The 15,814-nt window shown below is 58.6% G+C and overlaps 2 protein-coding genes across 2 annotated transcripts; both read left to right on the top strand.

The window, feature by feature from the left end:
* Positions 1-6,173: 6,173 nt before the first annotated feature.
* On the top strand, positions 6,174-6,546 carry GCG54_00013378 (uncharacterized protein; the record flags this gene model as incomplete). Its single annotated transcript, XM_045413233.1, has 2 exons — positions 6,174-6,340; positions 6,399-6,546. The coding sequence occupies 2 exons, from the start codon at positions 6,174-6,176 to the stop codon at positions 6,544-6,546; spliced, it is 315 nt and encodes a 104-aa protein (XP_045262429.1).
* A 4,686-nt stretch (positions 6,547-11,232) lies between these two features.
* GCG54_00013377 (Pentatricopeptide repeat-containing protein 5) lies at positions 11,233-14,712 on the top strand (the record flags this gene model as incomplete). Its single annotated transcript, XM_045413232.1, has 1 exon — positions 11,233-14,712. One exon carries the CDS (start codon positions 11,233-11,235, stop codon positions 14,710-14,712), a length of 3,480 nt encoding a protein of 1,159 aa, XP_045262428.1.
* Positions 14,713-15,814: the final 1,102 nt, after the last annotated feature.

Genomic DNA, 15,814 nt, shown 5'->3' with positions numbered 1-15,814 from the left:
GGTCCAATGCCGTGGGACGCTAGGGCCGTGTGACAGCCGAAGCCGGCGATTTGGGACCGCCTAGGGACGCCTATATCGCTAGCGGCCTGTGCTGGAGGAGCGGGAAGGGTGGGGGGAGGCGTCGAGACGATGCCGTGGGTGGGTGCTCGCGGCAGCACAGGCTCGAGAGGNTGGGGGGAGGCGTCGAGACGATGCCGTGGGTGGGTGCTCGCGGCAGCACAGGCTCGAGAGGTGCGCTGTAGTGCGCGGCAGCCAGTGGGCAGACTGGGAGTTAGCGGTGCGGCGGGTCAGTCGTCGACACAGGTTCTCTGTCAGAGATCTCACCCTCACACTCAGGGCAAGGCTAGGCAAGCCTCTGGCCGTCTCATCGTGAGGCGTCGACAAACCATCCAACCAGATCACAGGCCTCGTTCAGTGATGGGCGGCTGCGGCAGTCTTGCCTTAGGTAAAGCAGGGCAGCCCTTCTCGACCATGCCCAACGAGGTTCAATCCCGAGGATGGATGGATCTGCTGCCTCTGCTGTTGCTGCTGGACAGGGCTAATTACCCCCAGTAAAAGTCCGACCTTGCCCATCTCTGGTAGCGAGACAGGCAGAAAGCCTTAGATACACCCCCAAACTCCACTTCCTCGGCCGTAACAGCAATCGCTAGTCCCTGGAGAACTTCACATCCGTGAGCCACGTCGCGTACGACCCAATCCTACGGACGAGATCTCTTGACTCTTTTCTTCTGGGCAGCAGCCTCATTGGGGAGATGGGTCGGGTTGGCGATCGGACGCGGCGTTTAGGTTCATCGTGTCCTACCTCACCTTGCACCTGCGAATATGCACACTAGGGCACTCTCTCTATCTATTTCTCCACAGTCTGCAGTGCCGCCTTACCAGAGATGGCTATCGCTGAATCCTCACTCTCCATCTCGTAATCTGGCAGGGTATCATCGGGGCTAGTGGTTTGCTTTTCCCTCTCAGTCATCTAAGATTGAAGAAAACCTCAAACGGGGTATTCGTATATGTGAGGCAAGCTGAAGGCATGGGTTTATTCGTTATTGCTGCGTGAAGATGTGTAATCATGCCCTTCACCGACTGCCTGGCTCCCACCGCCCTGCGAGGAAACACAGCAGGCATCACGATCCTTTCCCGCGAGATCGCTCCAGATACGGCAGCCTAGCGCAGCACCATCTCGCGATGCGGCTGCCTGGGTTACGGCTGACTACTATTTGCAAATGCAAAGGACGCAATCTCGCATCTCCCAGCATCCTGGGCCGTGCGCATGCAAGTCCGAGAGAGAGATATCTGGTTATGGAGAAGCACATACGTGATTGGGGAAGAAGCACGCAAACCTCAGGATGCCCCTGTCGACAGCTCGCCTTCGCCTTCGCTTCGTCAGCCCAACAAGCATCCATACTGGACAATTAACCCCGACCCTCCCTCCACTTCAGCGCTGGCGTATGCCCACCTCCCATCCCCCATTAGCCAGGGCAACAACTTCGAGGCTGAACGCCCCGGGCTGGCAAGCCTCGTCCAAGCTTCTCAAGCATGTCCAAAAGCGACCATGAAACCTGCAACTTGTCAGCTTGGCAGGGTGGCTGGCGTGGCTGATTACTGTGCGCCTTCTGGAGGGGGTGGTGGAAGGATTTGCAGATGCAAGTCGTTACTCTATTCACGGGAACGAGGAGATCTACGTTGGATGCGTCAGCCCAAATGCATACTTACACACACAATCTGAAGCTTAGCTTCAATCTGCATTTTCCGACAACGACGACCGTTGTACGGTTTGCTGTTTGCGCAAGAGGGAACGATGCAACGAAGGTCCTAGTCCATTGCCGGAGAACGCAGATGGTGATGCGTTTCCTGAACGCGGTGATCACGAAATTCGGGGGGAGGATTGGGCTCGTGGGGATTATGACAGCCATGGCCCGATCTCTCTTTCTCCCCATCGGTGTCCTTCGCAGGGGTCCATACTGGGCACGTCTGCATTGAGAATAAGCCTTACGGCGCACAAGGGGGTGGGCAGCAAGAGAGATTGTCATCATCGATATCGTCACCAGGGTTGAGGTGGTGTAGGGCTTCAATTGGATTCTCGGTCTCGGCCATCCCTTTTTTTTCTTCCTCCGTGGCATTGTGATGAGTAGATTGCGAGTTGATTACTGACCGATCAACCGCCAGTCCCGAGGAATGCTTGCCCAGACAGAAGTTTACCCCTGCCGCGGCCTGCTGTAATCTGCCAGATCAACGCCAGCGCAACTCTGCTGAAGAAGCAAAAGGAAAACGGCGCTAGTCTACTGTTGGGTTTCCGAGTCACTGGCTAAGGGTATCTATCAGAGTCACAAGAGTGTCTATCATAGTCATATTGAGACGGCGCAGGGCTGGCTGAGTCGAGTCGGTAATCATCGTGAATGCGAGGAATGTTGTAGCTGCCCCCCTTCAATTCACACATTTCGAAACCGTCGCACTCTTGAATTCACATGAGTTACACGTCGCAATACAACCCCCCGCGCCGAAAGCGAAGTGAACCACGCGTGAGGACGAAAAAGTCCGGTGAAGCCCGTCACGATAGTCGCCGGTCAAGATTCCTCGGCTTCGGGTTTGTCCCCCCATCTGAAGCTTCCCAAAACACACAAAATCGTGATCACCATCCTTCTTCCGTTGATGCCGACGACCGCCGCCGCCGCAGCCGGACGGCGGCATCCACGGCGTCCATCATGAGAGGAAAACACCGCACGCAACCCAAAAGAATGTTGAAGCCCAATGCGACCTTCCACGAATCACCCCTGCCCGCAACAATCTTGGGTCCGGCATTGCGACCCCATCGTCATTCCATGTCCCGCCCCCGCGGCCCCCACCGGCGAGCCCCGGCACTCCGGCCCAGCTGGGGTTCACCAGGGGCAGCAGCAGCACGCACTTCAGCAGCTGTGCGGCGGCGTGCGTGCGCCAGAGTCGGCCAACTCTCAGGTTCGGCTTGCGCACAGATTATCTGGGGCATTGCGGCCAGGCACAGGATCCCTAATTAATGACTGAAGAAGCACAGATTTGGGCATGCGTGGGCAGCACACCCCCTGCAGCACATCCGACCAGGTCCCCGAAAGGAGTAGGAGCACGGCGGCCACGGCATCGGCGACGGCGACGTGCCATTTTGCTTGCTGCAATTCCTTTTGAGTTGGTAGGGCACCCACGTCCACCAGAGTCGGAAAATGCAGGGGTCGCCCCCTGCTGTCCCTGGGCTTATATCTGCAGAGAGTTATTTGTAGACGCCGTACAGCAATGAGTGTACGGCGTAGGCTGCAGCAGGAGGTCGCATTCTGGACATTGTGACACTATCGAAGAAAGGAGACGGAGAGAGAACACATGTAACCCCAGATCGTCGTCGTCGCCGCGTCCGCGGGAGCACATGGCCTCAGAATCGCGTGACCCGTTATCCGACCATGTGTTGTTTGTGTGTTTCTGCCCTTATTCTCTCTCCCTTTCTTCGCACGTCAGCGCGCAGCGCGTTGTGTTCGCTGAAGAAACAAGACACTCCCGTAGGCCGCGCCGTGGTTGGTCAGACTTGTCTCTTTCCCCTTGCATCCGGATGTTGATCTTTCCATCTGTACGGTTCAAGTGCGTGCGTCGCGTACCTGTCTGTGTTCCGTTCCTGCATTTCCTCGACCAGTCACCGGGCAAGCGATCTCAAAAAAAAGAAAAAGCCGTTAAATTGCGTGCAGCGCACGACAATCTCGCGTGTTGCTGCGCTGCACTTTGCATTGATGGGCCATTACGGCAAGGCCGTGTGTACTGTGTCCGCTTGCGCGTGTGCGTGAGCGTGTAAGTCACTGGAAACGTTGAAACATCGCCAGGAGACAGAGACAGAGAGAGACAGCAAAAATTCCAAACAGCGCACACCCCTGCCGAACCGTCATCGCCGAAGTTTCAGAATCTCGCAGTTAAGGAGAGAAAAAAGAGTTTTACAGTTTTACATACACACGCACGCATTCCGTCCGCAGTCCGCCCAGTCCGAACTCTGTGTCTGCACGCGTACCTGTCTCTCGCGGAAACAAGGCTCTGCCCAGCACGACAGACAGCACGCCGCATTCCTCCCCGAGGCTGCCTGAAGCAGAACCACCGCTGCCGTCCGCAGCTCTGCGTGCGTCGCCGTCGCCGTTGGAGGAGTCGGCGGCGGCGGCGGCGGCAGGGTCGTGCTCTGATTGGGAGGTTGACGAGCGCATGCATCCCCGATCAAACTTTTCTCTGCACTGCTCGTTTTCGTCGTTGGAGGTTGAAGCAGTGTAAGCACCCAGCACCATCACCCATCGCCGACCCCCCCCCCCCCCCCCCCCCCCCCCCCCCCCCCCCCCCCCCCCCCCCCCCCCCCCCCCCCCCCCCCCCCCCCCCCCCCCCCCCCCCCCCCCCCCCCCCCCCCCCCCCCCCCCCCCCCCCCCCCCCCCCCCCCCCCCCCCCCCCCCCCCCCCCCCCCCCCCCCCCCCCCCCCCCCCCCCCCCCCCCCCCCCCCCCCCCCCCCCCCCCCCCCCCCCCCCCCCCCCCCCCCCCCCCCCCCCCCCCCCCCCCCCCCCCCCCCCCCCCCCCCCCCCCCCCCCCCCCCCCCCCCCCCCCCCCCCCCCCCCCCCCCCCCCCCCCCCCCCCCCCCCCCCCCCCCCCCCCCCCCCCCCCCCCCCCCCCCCCCCCCCCCCCCCCCCCCCCCCCCCCCCCCCCCCCCCCCCCCCCCCCCCCCCCCCCCCCCCCCCCCCCCCCCCCCCCCCCCCCCCCCCCCCCCCCCCCCCCCCCCCCCCCCCCCCCCCCCCCCCCCCCCCCCCCCCCCCCCCCCCCCCCCCCCCCCCCCCCCCCCCCCCCCCCCCCCCCCCCCCCCCCCCCCCCCCCCCCCCCCCCCCCCCCCCCCCCCCCCCCCCCCCCCCCCCCCCCCCCCCCCCCCCCGGCTCGCGATCAGCCTTGTCCTGCCACGGCCAAGCAAAGTCAAGTCTTCTTTTGGGCAACGTCACGGCGAGAGGGCACCTCCCTACCTTGCCTACAGGATCTTGCACGGCTTGCTGCATTACATGCCCAAATATCGTAATCTCATAGCAGATTCCCAATTTAACCCTCTGAAAGGGCCTCGTGAAATGAGAGACAGAGGGCCCATAGGGAAAAGAAAGTCCGACTAGTAGCTACGGATAGGCTCGTCCGTCCCTCTCTACGTCCGTTAACCCAAAAAAAAACCTTGCACCCCACCCAGGAATTCAAAGATCGTACCCCCTTCAAAGGTTGAAGCCTTCACGCCCTGCCACACCCTCCACCTAACCTAGTTTGCCCAAGAGCGTGGCGCCCGTCGGCCGACGGACGGACACATTTCTTCAATTTTCCCCCTTCACAATGTTCGAATGGCATGCCGGGGAACAGCAGAGACGGCACTCCACCCTCCTTTCTCACACGCCCCCCCTCCCCGTCCTTCGGGGAGAAAGAAGCGCTAGGTAGATGATTCTGGCATTGATGAGATGGGACGCAAGAACAGGGCACACACTCAGCGCACTCTCCAAAGGGAAGCAGAAGGAGGGGTGTGTGTCGTACGTATGCAGCATACGTCCCCGGCACCTCCACACACACCCCTCCGCACCCCCCGTCTGCCGTAGGGCAGGGCGTGTGGTGTGGTATTGCGCGTGCAGTGCGGCTGTCCCCCCCCCTCCCTCCGCCCATCCTGCTGCCAACACCACACCACACACCCGCCGATCTGGGAAATGGAGATATATGATTCTGGCTTCTCCCACCCTCACCTCTGCTTTCTTTTTCGGAATCAGCTCGCAATCTAACTCCACCAACTCAAATCCCAATCTTTACACAATATCTTCAATCCAAGGGCTGAGCCGCAGGACGCAATAGACACACACACAATCACATCGAGACAAGGAGCAAAAGGAAGCACACCGCACACCATCACTACCCAACAAGAGCGAAGGACCCGAGAAGCTGGAAAGGGCAAGACTCAGAAAAAGAAAGGAAACACAAGGAACAATTGGATACAAACCCAACACAACCGATCGATCTTTCATGTCGGAGATCGTCACCCGGCATCCCTCGGAATCGAGAAACAAAACATTCACTTCTTCATCCCTGTGTACGACCGCGACACCGCACTTACATATACCACCTCGGTCCTCGCACCACTCTACCACCTTCTCACAACCACCACAACCACACACACACCAGCCATAATGCAGACCGACGCAGCCATGGACTCCCACAACGACGGCTTCAAGGTCTTCCTCAACAAGGTCATTCGCCGCAGCAGGAAGGAGGCCAAGCCCAGGGGTGTGGACATTTCCGCCCCCTTCGACTTCAAGAAGTGCAATCTCGAACTCGCGGGCATCAGCGCAGATGAGTAAGTCTACACACCTCAATCAATACCATCATAGCAAAGATACTAACAACCTCTCCAGAATTGCCATGCTCAAGGAACAAGCCGTCGCGAGCCGCATCGGCATCGCCGACTTCGACTCCGACTACCCCGCCAGACCAATGTTCTCCATCCAGTCCGGCATGTCCAGCGCCTCCATCTCCACCCTCGGCAGCTCCTACAGCAGATGATTGATCTGCTCAACCTGCAAAACAACAAAACACACACAACAATATATACACTAGCGATTGCAATGGCAACTTGCCACGGGTTGTTACACCCAGGACGGTGATCGACAACGTCTATTTTATGAGCGTCAACTATTAGCGAGAGCGAGCGTCCGGCACTATGATGCCTTTTGGGAACAATTACTTCAGCGACGGCGTTATTGGAGCGGGGAAAAACTACTGCAGCGACGACGACAGTCGGTTCGCTCTTGATTTGCTTTGTCACTTTTTTGAGATTATCAGTACGATACCACTTGGTACGCAGTGTTGACTGCAGAGAAGCTTGCGAGCTGAGGATGTTTGTCCAGAGGAAGAGAGAGAATGGTGCCAAAAAGGCCCAAAGACAGATACAGTAAAATTATCTTTACCCTCACTTCTTCCGCTGCCATGCCTGTGACCTTCTTTCATTGCAATGCTTCTGACATCTGTGCCCCTTGGAGTCTGTGTGACGCGTGCACCCTGATCTGGAAGTACTCACATGCCGCTGAGCTGCCTCAGCAACCATCGTCATTGTCAGCCTCGTGATTTGTGAAACTGCACAGCCATGTGCCATGGCTGCTGCCTTGCAGCCTGTACCCGAAGGTCCCCGATCCCCACCTCCGCCGCCGAGGAAGCAAACATGTCAAACATGCAAACATGAGGCGAGGGTAATGCTGCGCAATGATGCGCAGGATCGAAGGGGTCGTCAAAGGGACTTGCGCGCTTGCGGGTGTCACGTAAGCTGAGCCCCATGCGAGGTTGCAGGCCCGGGGATGCTGTCGATCCTCCACAAGTTCCAACCAACCCACTCTCACCGAGACCCGAGCCGATGTATCTCGGTGACAGGCGGAGCGCTCGCCAGTGTGCCAGTCTTGGCTCTGGGGCGGATGGGCGCAGGTTACAGCGCATTAGTGGCTGAATAATCCGGGAACGAGCCCAGGGCTGGTGATTGGGATGATGGACTTCCTGCGGCAGCATCCAGATCTGGTCGGAGCAGTCAGAGGGCCGGGTAGCGGCATTGGGCCGTCGGCGTCGGCATATTGAGGGTCACATGGCAAGGCCACGGGGATAAGTTCTCATGTCCGGCGGCCGGATGTAAGACGGCGCAACCAGATGCCCGTCCTCCGAGGTAACGAGAACGTGGCTCTCGCAGTTTGAGCATCCGCATCACCACTCATGGACATCCATGCCTGCGGCGAAGCGGTGCCTGGACTAGATCCTGTTTTTTGGGAACCGGTGGGCTCCTAGGCTGTGTGTGCCGTGCCGCAACACATGGCGGCTCTTTTTCGTGAATGGATGGCCGCGTGACCTGAAAGTCGTGAACGAGCCCCCACGAATTACGGGAAATGTTGGCGCGATCTGCCAGAGCTAGGGATCGCTGGCCGGTGCTCAATTGCGAAATTGTGGAGGAGGCATGTTGGCCAATGTCTCAGCACGTCACGTCTGTTAGGGCACGACGTGCAACCCCTCGAGGATCATTTGTCGTGGGCAGAACTCCCAGGCTCCATCAGCAAGGTGCCAGACTCGCGTGCCAGACGGCTGTAAGCCCTGATTCAATTTGGCTCCCGCTGCCACTTTAACAAGTACCAATCGGTACCAATATTAGGTCAATGGAGATCGCATCGCCATCTCCGTGCCATGTGTGAGATTCCAGATGGTAATGATTACGGACAGGTCAGGGTCTGTTGGGGCAGATTACACTGGCAGTTTTGGGCGCGCTGCCATTCGTCGGCGGACGCAAGGGACAGGGCAGGCGGGTGAGCGTGGGATTGAGTGTTTGCTGTTTTGGCCCGTTTTGGATAGGTGAGCGATGGTATAGATGGGGCCGGCAGGGACGTCGACGAGGGTTGAACTGGCGGTGTTGATGTGTTGTTTCTTTTCTGCGCGTGCTGCTCGCGGGGCGGTGACGGTGACTACCCGGCCTCGATTCTGAAGACGTGCATGCTGATCTGCGGCTGGGCGCGAGAGGGCGCGAGAGGGCACGGCCATGGACGTGTTTGTTTGGTCAACGAGATTGTCTCTCCATCGAGTTGAGATCTCGCAGGTCTCAGAGCCGTGATGCTTGATATCAGCCAGTCGTTGGCGACATCCCTCCATTCAATATCGAGACAAGATAGCGCCGAGATATGCCTCCGAACCTCACCGTTGTGTCAAGACGGCATCGATGCTGCGTGTGTACTGCATACGTAGTATGTGTGGTTGCAGCGGGAGCTGAGCTTGAGGTCCGCTCCGTAAGTTCGTTCATGCGCATGAGGTTGAGGGGTTGCTCGAGGTGAAAAATTTGCGTCTTGAGTGATTGGTTTCTGGTGGTGAATCACCAATGAGCAGGCGCGACTTGGTCGTTAGCGGAGGCTACCAGCGGGGAAGTAACGGGCCAAGATGCAGTTGCAGCCACTGGTGGAAACGGAGATGGAAGGTGGGGCTGGAGGCTGCTTCCCGACAGGACGGGCTCCCTTTGAGTCCTGCACCTGCCCCTGGTGCACTGTGGCTCCCCAGTCTCCGACCCTCCCGTTCCTTCCGGCTTCTCCCAGCATTGAGGCGCCCGTGATTGGTCATGGACACCGACATCTATTCGTGTCCACGGCCTTCGCCCTTCGTCAGCCAGCCCTCTGAGTCCCTGACTGGCTTCCCCCGCCATTCCAGCACATTGGTGCCGGTTTCTTCTCGCTGGCAGGGGGCCACAGGGCAACCGTCAAAGAGTCATCAGGCCCGTTTTGGTAGTCGGCTGGGTTCGTAACTTGTAAGAGTGCTGGGACGTCGCTGGGAGGCAGCCCCCCTTCACCATGAACCCCCAAATTTCCCCGTGTTTTTGAGAGGGTGTTGACGTTCCAGCGGGCTTGGCTTAGCCTGCAGTGATGATCAATCTCGCGTCCTTAGGCGTCACCAGGGAGTCGTCATCTAGTAAAGGGACTTGGAGGAGACCTGTAGAAGTTGTGGGCGAGGTATCTTGTCGTATGTCGAGTACCGCGGAGTACCTCTCCCCCGCCGTTACGGTCTGCGCGCATGAGTACCGCTAGCCGTGAGCCATTTCGCGTTGGCGGGCGAAAGGCAGCAGTGGATGATGACACGCAGACCATGGCAGTACCTTCGTGGACTCGGTGCCGGACGTTGCTGAAGCATCCGTCCGGTCTCTGGGAGGTATTCGTCCGTTCTCTCCACGTCGTCACCTGTCAGCTTGATGCCGTGCGGCCTGCGACAAAGGGTGTCGAGCAAGGCAAATATCGGAACTGCGAGGCGTCAAGGCCACCTGTTGTTTTCTCGAGTTTTGCCTCAGTATTCCGGCGTTTGAGCGTCGTTGCCCCCCATCTCAGGCTTGGAGTCGAGATCCATTCCAATTAATCGTTGCTTTTGGGACACCAAGAACGACAGGGAGCTCGCGGGTGAGAGCCACTGAGGCTAGAGGGACTGAGCCACTCACACGCCGCGGATCAAGGCACCAACGGCGTCGGGGTTTGGTGCCTGAGTCATTAAACCCGCTCGCCTTGGTCTGGCAGGCAAGTACCACGCACCAAGTATCGGCGCCAGAGAGGAAATCGGAAAACAGGGACCAAAACGCGCTTCCATTTAGTAATTTTAAAGTTCCCGAATCCACCCTGTTGCCGTCACTCAGCGAGAGAGCTCCGAGTCCACGCGAACGGAGACCTAAGTCCGTCACGGTATTGAATCTTTCAGTGGAGGCGTTGCTTCGGGTCGCTCGCTGTATCTGTATTCGACAGAGAACACACAATATTTGAAAGTCTACTGCGCAAACACTGAGTAAATAATAATGTGAAAATGAGTGTGAACGTCACTTGCAGCAACACCCATGCCCTGCCTCCAAAACCCTCATGCCCCGGTCTAGCGCGCCCGTAGCTGTGCCCTTCTGTCGCATTCCCCATTCCTTCCAGCGGAGGAGACTGCAAGAAAAAAAGACGGTCCCAGAAAGGCGTGGATCTCCACTGGCAGAAGACTGCTGAACCAAAGTGAAGAGGCGGGACACTGAGGCGGGCCATGCATTACGGTCCATGGATGGCAATGGCAATGGCAGGAGCCGTGGGTCCCCCGTGGCCCGTAGGTACTCGGCTGTACGTCTCATTGACTCCGTCCGATCTCACAAAGCTCCCGCTCCAGCGTGCCAAATTCCCACCTTTCTAGTCCCTAGCTTAGCTCCGCTGCTCGCCTTTTCCTCCCACTGCGACTGCCACTCACACTCAGTCACTCTGAAAATCTACCGGCATCTCTAATACTTCTAGTTCGCCCCCCTCGCTCTCACTTCCAGCTTCTGTTCCTCTTTCCTCCCTCCAATCCCAATTATACCCCCTTCTTTAATCAGATTCGCGCGTTTGTTTGACGGCTACAGTGCTGTCAAATGAACCTGCAACGGACTATTCACATTTTCCCCCATGTAAGTTGTATTACTCCCAGCTGCTGCTCTCTCACGAGATCACCTTCCCGACGCTGCAAAATTGTACCGACGGTTGGTGACTCGCCGCCCCTCGTCCGGGATTTTGCCGTGGCGAAACAAACACGGCAGTCCAGCCTCGGAAATTTCGTCTGAACACCGCAATGCACCGCGCAAATCTTTTTTTCTCGTTGGCTGCTGCTCCTCAATTTTCTTGTCGATCCTGCATCTCCAGACAATTGCGACTGACAATCCAACCACAGAATCCCCCCCTTCCCCGCGAGTTCTAAATGCCCACCATCTACTCCTCCCTCTACCAGAGTTTCATCCGTCAAGGATTCGCGAAATCTTTCACAAACGGCTACGCCCAGTCCGTCGTAGCTGCCACACATCCCATCCTCAACACCCAGAACCGGCCCTCATTCGCCCGCCGGAACACCAACCGCTTCGGTCGTCTTCAGTCTTTCCAGCTCCAGTCCGCCTTCCACCACGAGCGGACAACCACCGGTCTTCCCGAGCATCGCCACGAGAAGCTCACCAGCCAGCATGGAAGCTTAGACGCGTACTTTGAGGCCCTGCAGAAACAGCAGGAGCAGGCCTCCGAGGAGGATCTCGAGAAGGAATGGAGCCAGTTCCAGTTCCAGAGGCAGATTGAATGGAAGCCCGAGCCAGAGGCTGTTCTTGCCGCTGAGCCCAAGGCCCTCGATATCGAGGACGCTGCCGAGGATGCAGAGGCACTATCCGACATTCCACCAGAGGCTCAGGCCGCCCTGGCTGAGATTGATGCGGCACTAGAGAGAGAGATCGAACACAGGAACCGCTTGGAGGCTTTGGAAGAGGCTTCCGAGCACTCCGTCCGATCAGCCTCTCCCGCCATCCGCTCATACCACTCCCCGGCCGTCGACCCCTCGAGGACACCGTTCAGCATCCGCACCGCTACCCCTCCCGTGCACCCGCAATCTCAGGTTTACGCCGACCACTTGCACCACCTCTCCGAGGATGGCCGCTACTCTGAGATCCCGGCCGTCTTCGAGGCCATGCTGGTCGCCGGCGTGCCCCCTATTGCCAGTGCCTACAACGCCCTGTTGATGGCCGCCATTCACCTGCCCAACGCCAAGAATGAGATGGTTTCCAAGGCATTGGACGTGTACGCTGATATGCTCCGCCGCAAGGTGGTTCCCGACAGCGACACTTACAACATCTTGGTCGGCCTTCTCGCGGCCCGTTCTCTCGAGGTCGCTGCTCTGAAGAAATCCCTCGACGAGAAGCGCGTTCGTTTTGGTGGCATGGACGAGCCTGGCAAGTTCATGTTTGCATCCCACGAGCTCGAGCATGCCATCCTTTCTGAGGACGACAGGCTGGGTCTTGCTATGGAGATGTTTGAGAAGTCCGTCCTCACCCAGAGGGCGTCCTACTCGGCTGAGTCTTACCACCAGCTGATCTCTGCCTGTGCTCAGGCCGGACGTGTCGATGACATGCTCCGCCTGTACGAGCACATGGAGCTGAACCGCGTCACTCCTTTTGCTGCCATGTTCCCCGCCATGATCACCGCATTCGCCAATGCCGGTGACCTGGTCAGCGCTGTCGAGTGCTACAATGAGTACAAGGACCTCGCCATTGCTAACGACAAGGGCGAGCCCTCTCTCAACGACAGACTCGACGCCGAGGTTTACGCCGCAGTAATTCACGCCTACATCATTTCCGACAAGGTCGAGGGCGCCATGAAGTTCTACGAGAAGATCATCACAGAGTACGAGGTTCGCGCTGGTGACATCAAGGATGCCATTGTCAGCTCTGGTTTCGTCAAAGCCTTCACTGAGCGTGGCATCTTCAACGAGGCCCTTCGCTGGGCTCAGGTTGTCGAGGCCGAAGTGAGAGCTGAGCCGATGAGCAATCTGGCAACCCGCGCTGCTGACGTCGGTGACAAGCTCACTGCCATTGCGGCGTTTGCCAACCTGCCCATCAACTTCCAGCCCGTCGCCACCCCCGCCATGGCACTTTTGGCTCTCAGCGTTCGTGAGGGCGATGTCGCTTCTGCGGCCCGCTACTGGGGCATCCTGTGCAATCCTGAGACCCCTGTCACCGCCGCCCTTATCGAGCCCACCGCCATGTTTGCCATCGCAATGATTGGCTCCGGCCAGGTCGCTGAGGGTCTGTCTCAATCGGAGATGATGTTCCAGAGAATTCGCGCAGTTAGCCCGGAGCACGCTGACGAGGTCGAGGAGGGTGTTGATTTTATCCACCGATTCATGACCAGCCGCGGTATCGCGGACCCTCGTGAGATCGCTTCCCAGGTTAACTCCGCTTCTCCCTTCGCATCCACCGCCACTGTCTCCAGCTTCGAGGATTCGTTCGACCCGTATGCGCACAACACCGACTTCAAGGGCTCTTCGCTTATCTCTGATGAACTGGAGGGCGCGCACGGTCGCAAGGGTCCCAGGCTCCATGATGCTCTCACCCGGTTCCGCAACATGCGCCGTGCTGGCCGTCACCCCCGCTACATCACCTACGCCAAGTTGATCTCCGCCGCCGCACGTGACAGCAAGATGGAGCTGTGCAACGATATCCTCGCCATGGCCCGCACCGACGTTCCTCTCCTGCCCCAGTACGCTGTCGTTCGCTACGGCTGGTCTTCCATCCTGGACGCTATGGTTGGTGCTTGCCTGACGATGGGCAACCGCCAGATGGCCGAGCAGTACCACCAGGAGCTGCTCGCCATGGGTGCTGCCCCCTCTGCCAACACTTTCGGTCTGTACATCACCACCCTCAAGGAGTCCGCCAAGACTTTCGACGAGGCTTCCGAGGCTGTCAAGATCTTCCACCGCGCCAAGGCCGAGGGTGTCGAGCCCAGCTCTTTCTTGTACAACGCTCTGATTGGCAAGTTGGGCAAGGCTCGCCGCATTGACGACTGCCTGTTCTACTTTGCTGAAATGCGCGCTCTTGGAATCAAGCCCACCTCTGTCACCTACGGAACCATTGTCAACGCCCTCTGCCGTGTGAGCGATGAGAAGTTTGCCGAGGAGCTGTTCGACGAGATGGAGGCCATGCCCAACTACAAGGCTCGCCCCGCTCCCTACAACAGCATGATGCAGTTCTTCCTGACCACCAAGCGCGACAAGTCTAAGGTCCTTGCCTACTACGAGCGCATGAAGACCAAGGGTATTGCGCCTACCGCGCACACCTTCAAGCTGCTTGTTGACACCCACGCTACACTGGAGCCCGTTGACATGGCCGCGGCCGAGGCTGTTCTCGACGCCATCCGCGCTTCCGGCCAGAAGCCCGAGCCCGTCCACTTCGCCGCCTTGATCCACGCCCGCGGCTGCAATCTCCACGACATGGAGGGTGCCCGCAAGGTGTTCGACTCCGTCATGGCCGACCGTTCCGTCTCCGTCAACGCCAGCCTCTTCCAGGCTCTATTCGAGGCCATGGTTGCCAACCACAAGGTTGCCGACACCGAGGCAGTTCTCGGACAGATGCGCCGCCGCGGTGTGGAGATGACCCCGTACATTGCCAACACCCTGATCCACGGCTGGGCTGCTGAGAAGAACATCGACAAGGCTCAGTCCATCTACGACTCCGTCGTCCACGACAAGCGCGAACCCAGCACGTACGAGGCCATGACCCGCGCCTTCCTCGCTGTCGAGGAGCGCGAGAAGGCCAAGGGCGTCGTTGGTGAGATGCTCTGCCGCGGCTACCCCAGCGCCGTTGTCAACAAGGTGCTCGAGCTTCTCGGCGGTGGCGGCGGTGAGGAAGCTGTCGTCCAAAACTAAGGTCCTCCTCGACCGCAACCGTCATTTGTCAATTCATCGAAGCACGCATTGAGCAGCAGCTCTGCGTGTCCTTTCAGATTACCATATTTCCTTTGTAATTGCCCTCAACTACCGTTTTGTTTGATACCCCGTTGTGTGTTTTGACGCCGGTGGACCGAGGGTTCGGGGTGTCTGGGTAGGATGGGCGGCTAGGTTGTGATAATCGGCAGTGCGCCGGAGGCATCTTTCCATTTTCGTTTCCTATGTCACATTGTGCTTGGTTTTTTAGGAGTCTGAATTTGGGTGTGGGAGTCGAATTCATCCCCGACGTGTTTCGGGGCGGGTTACCACGGCGTTGCGGAAGCAAAAGGGTCAAAGGGACAGAGCCACCCGATCACAGGGGCTTTTTCGGAAAGCGAGCGATGACGGCCATTGGCCCGCAACAAACGATAGACACTACTCCACTCAGCATATAAAAAAGAGAAGGGTGCGCGCGGGTAGAATGCGCGACGACTGCAGCATAGAGGGATCAAGGACGGGTCGGACGGACGGGAGGACACGGATAACGGTATCTACGAAGGTCAGATTACGACATGCCCATGACAGAAAGGGGCGTGTGATCCTGCTGTATGTATATTATCGGCAGACATTGGCATTCCAAGAAGATTATGTCAAACTGTTCAAAGCTTGTTCCTTACTCAAAGTGAAGACGAATGCGTGATTTGACGTTTCGAAGAGGCCGGGCGCCTGTCAAGTAGGCGGCCGCCGCTTCCATCCGTGCCCGCAAAGGCAGCTCTGACGTCCGGCATGCCGTGCATGTTTCAAGAACACACGGAAGAGACAGGAAACGGGCCCAAGCTCCTGGACGGAAGCAGGTCTGACAGCTATGGGCATCGGGGAGGCACATCTGGCAGAAAGGCATAGTGTGTGTTGGTTCGCTGCCATGCTGGAATTCTTCAGTTGATCCAGTAGAAGCTCGACAACGAATCCGTCGGGGTGCCGCCCGGTCCAATTGGACGGACGGATGGGGGTCACTCCCGTCCTCGGCGTTGGGGGCCGGAGCTTCTGGGGCGGGCAAACACAGTCGCGGCAAACAGAGGCACGGTAAGGTCCATACCAATCA

This window comes from Colletotrichum gloeosporioides, assembly GCF_011800055.1.
Source record: "Colletotrichum gloeosporioides strain Lc1 chromosome Unknown consensus_55, whole genome shotgun sequence".
In the NCBI taxonomy this organism is placed as follows: domain Eukaryota; kingdom Fungi; phylum Ascomycota; class Sordariomycetes; order Glomerellales; family Glomerellaceae; genus Colletotrichum; species Colletotrichum gloeosporioides.
Note: the sequence above shows the minus strand (reverse complement) of the source record. Positions and strands in the feature narration are given on the sequence as shown.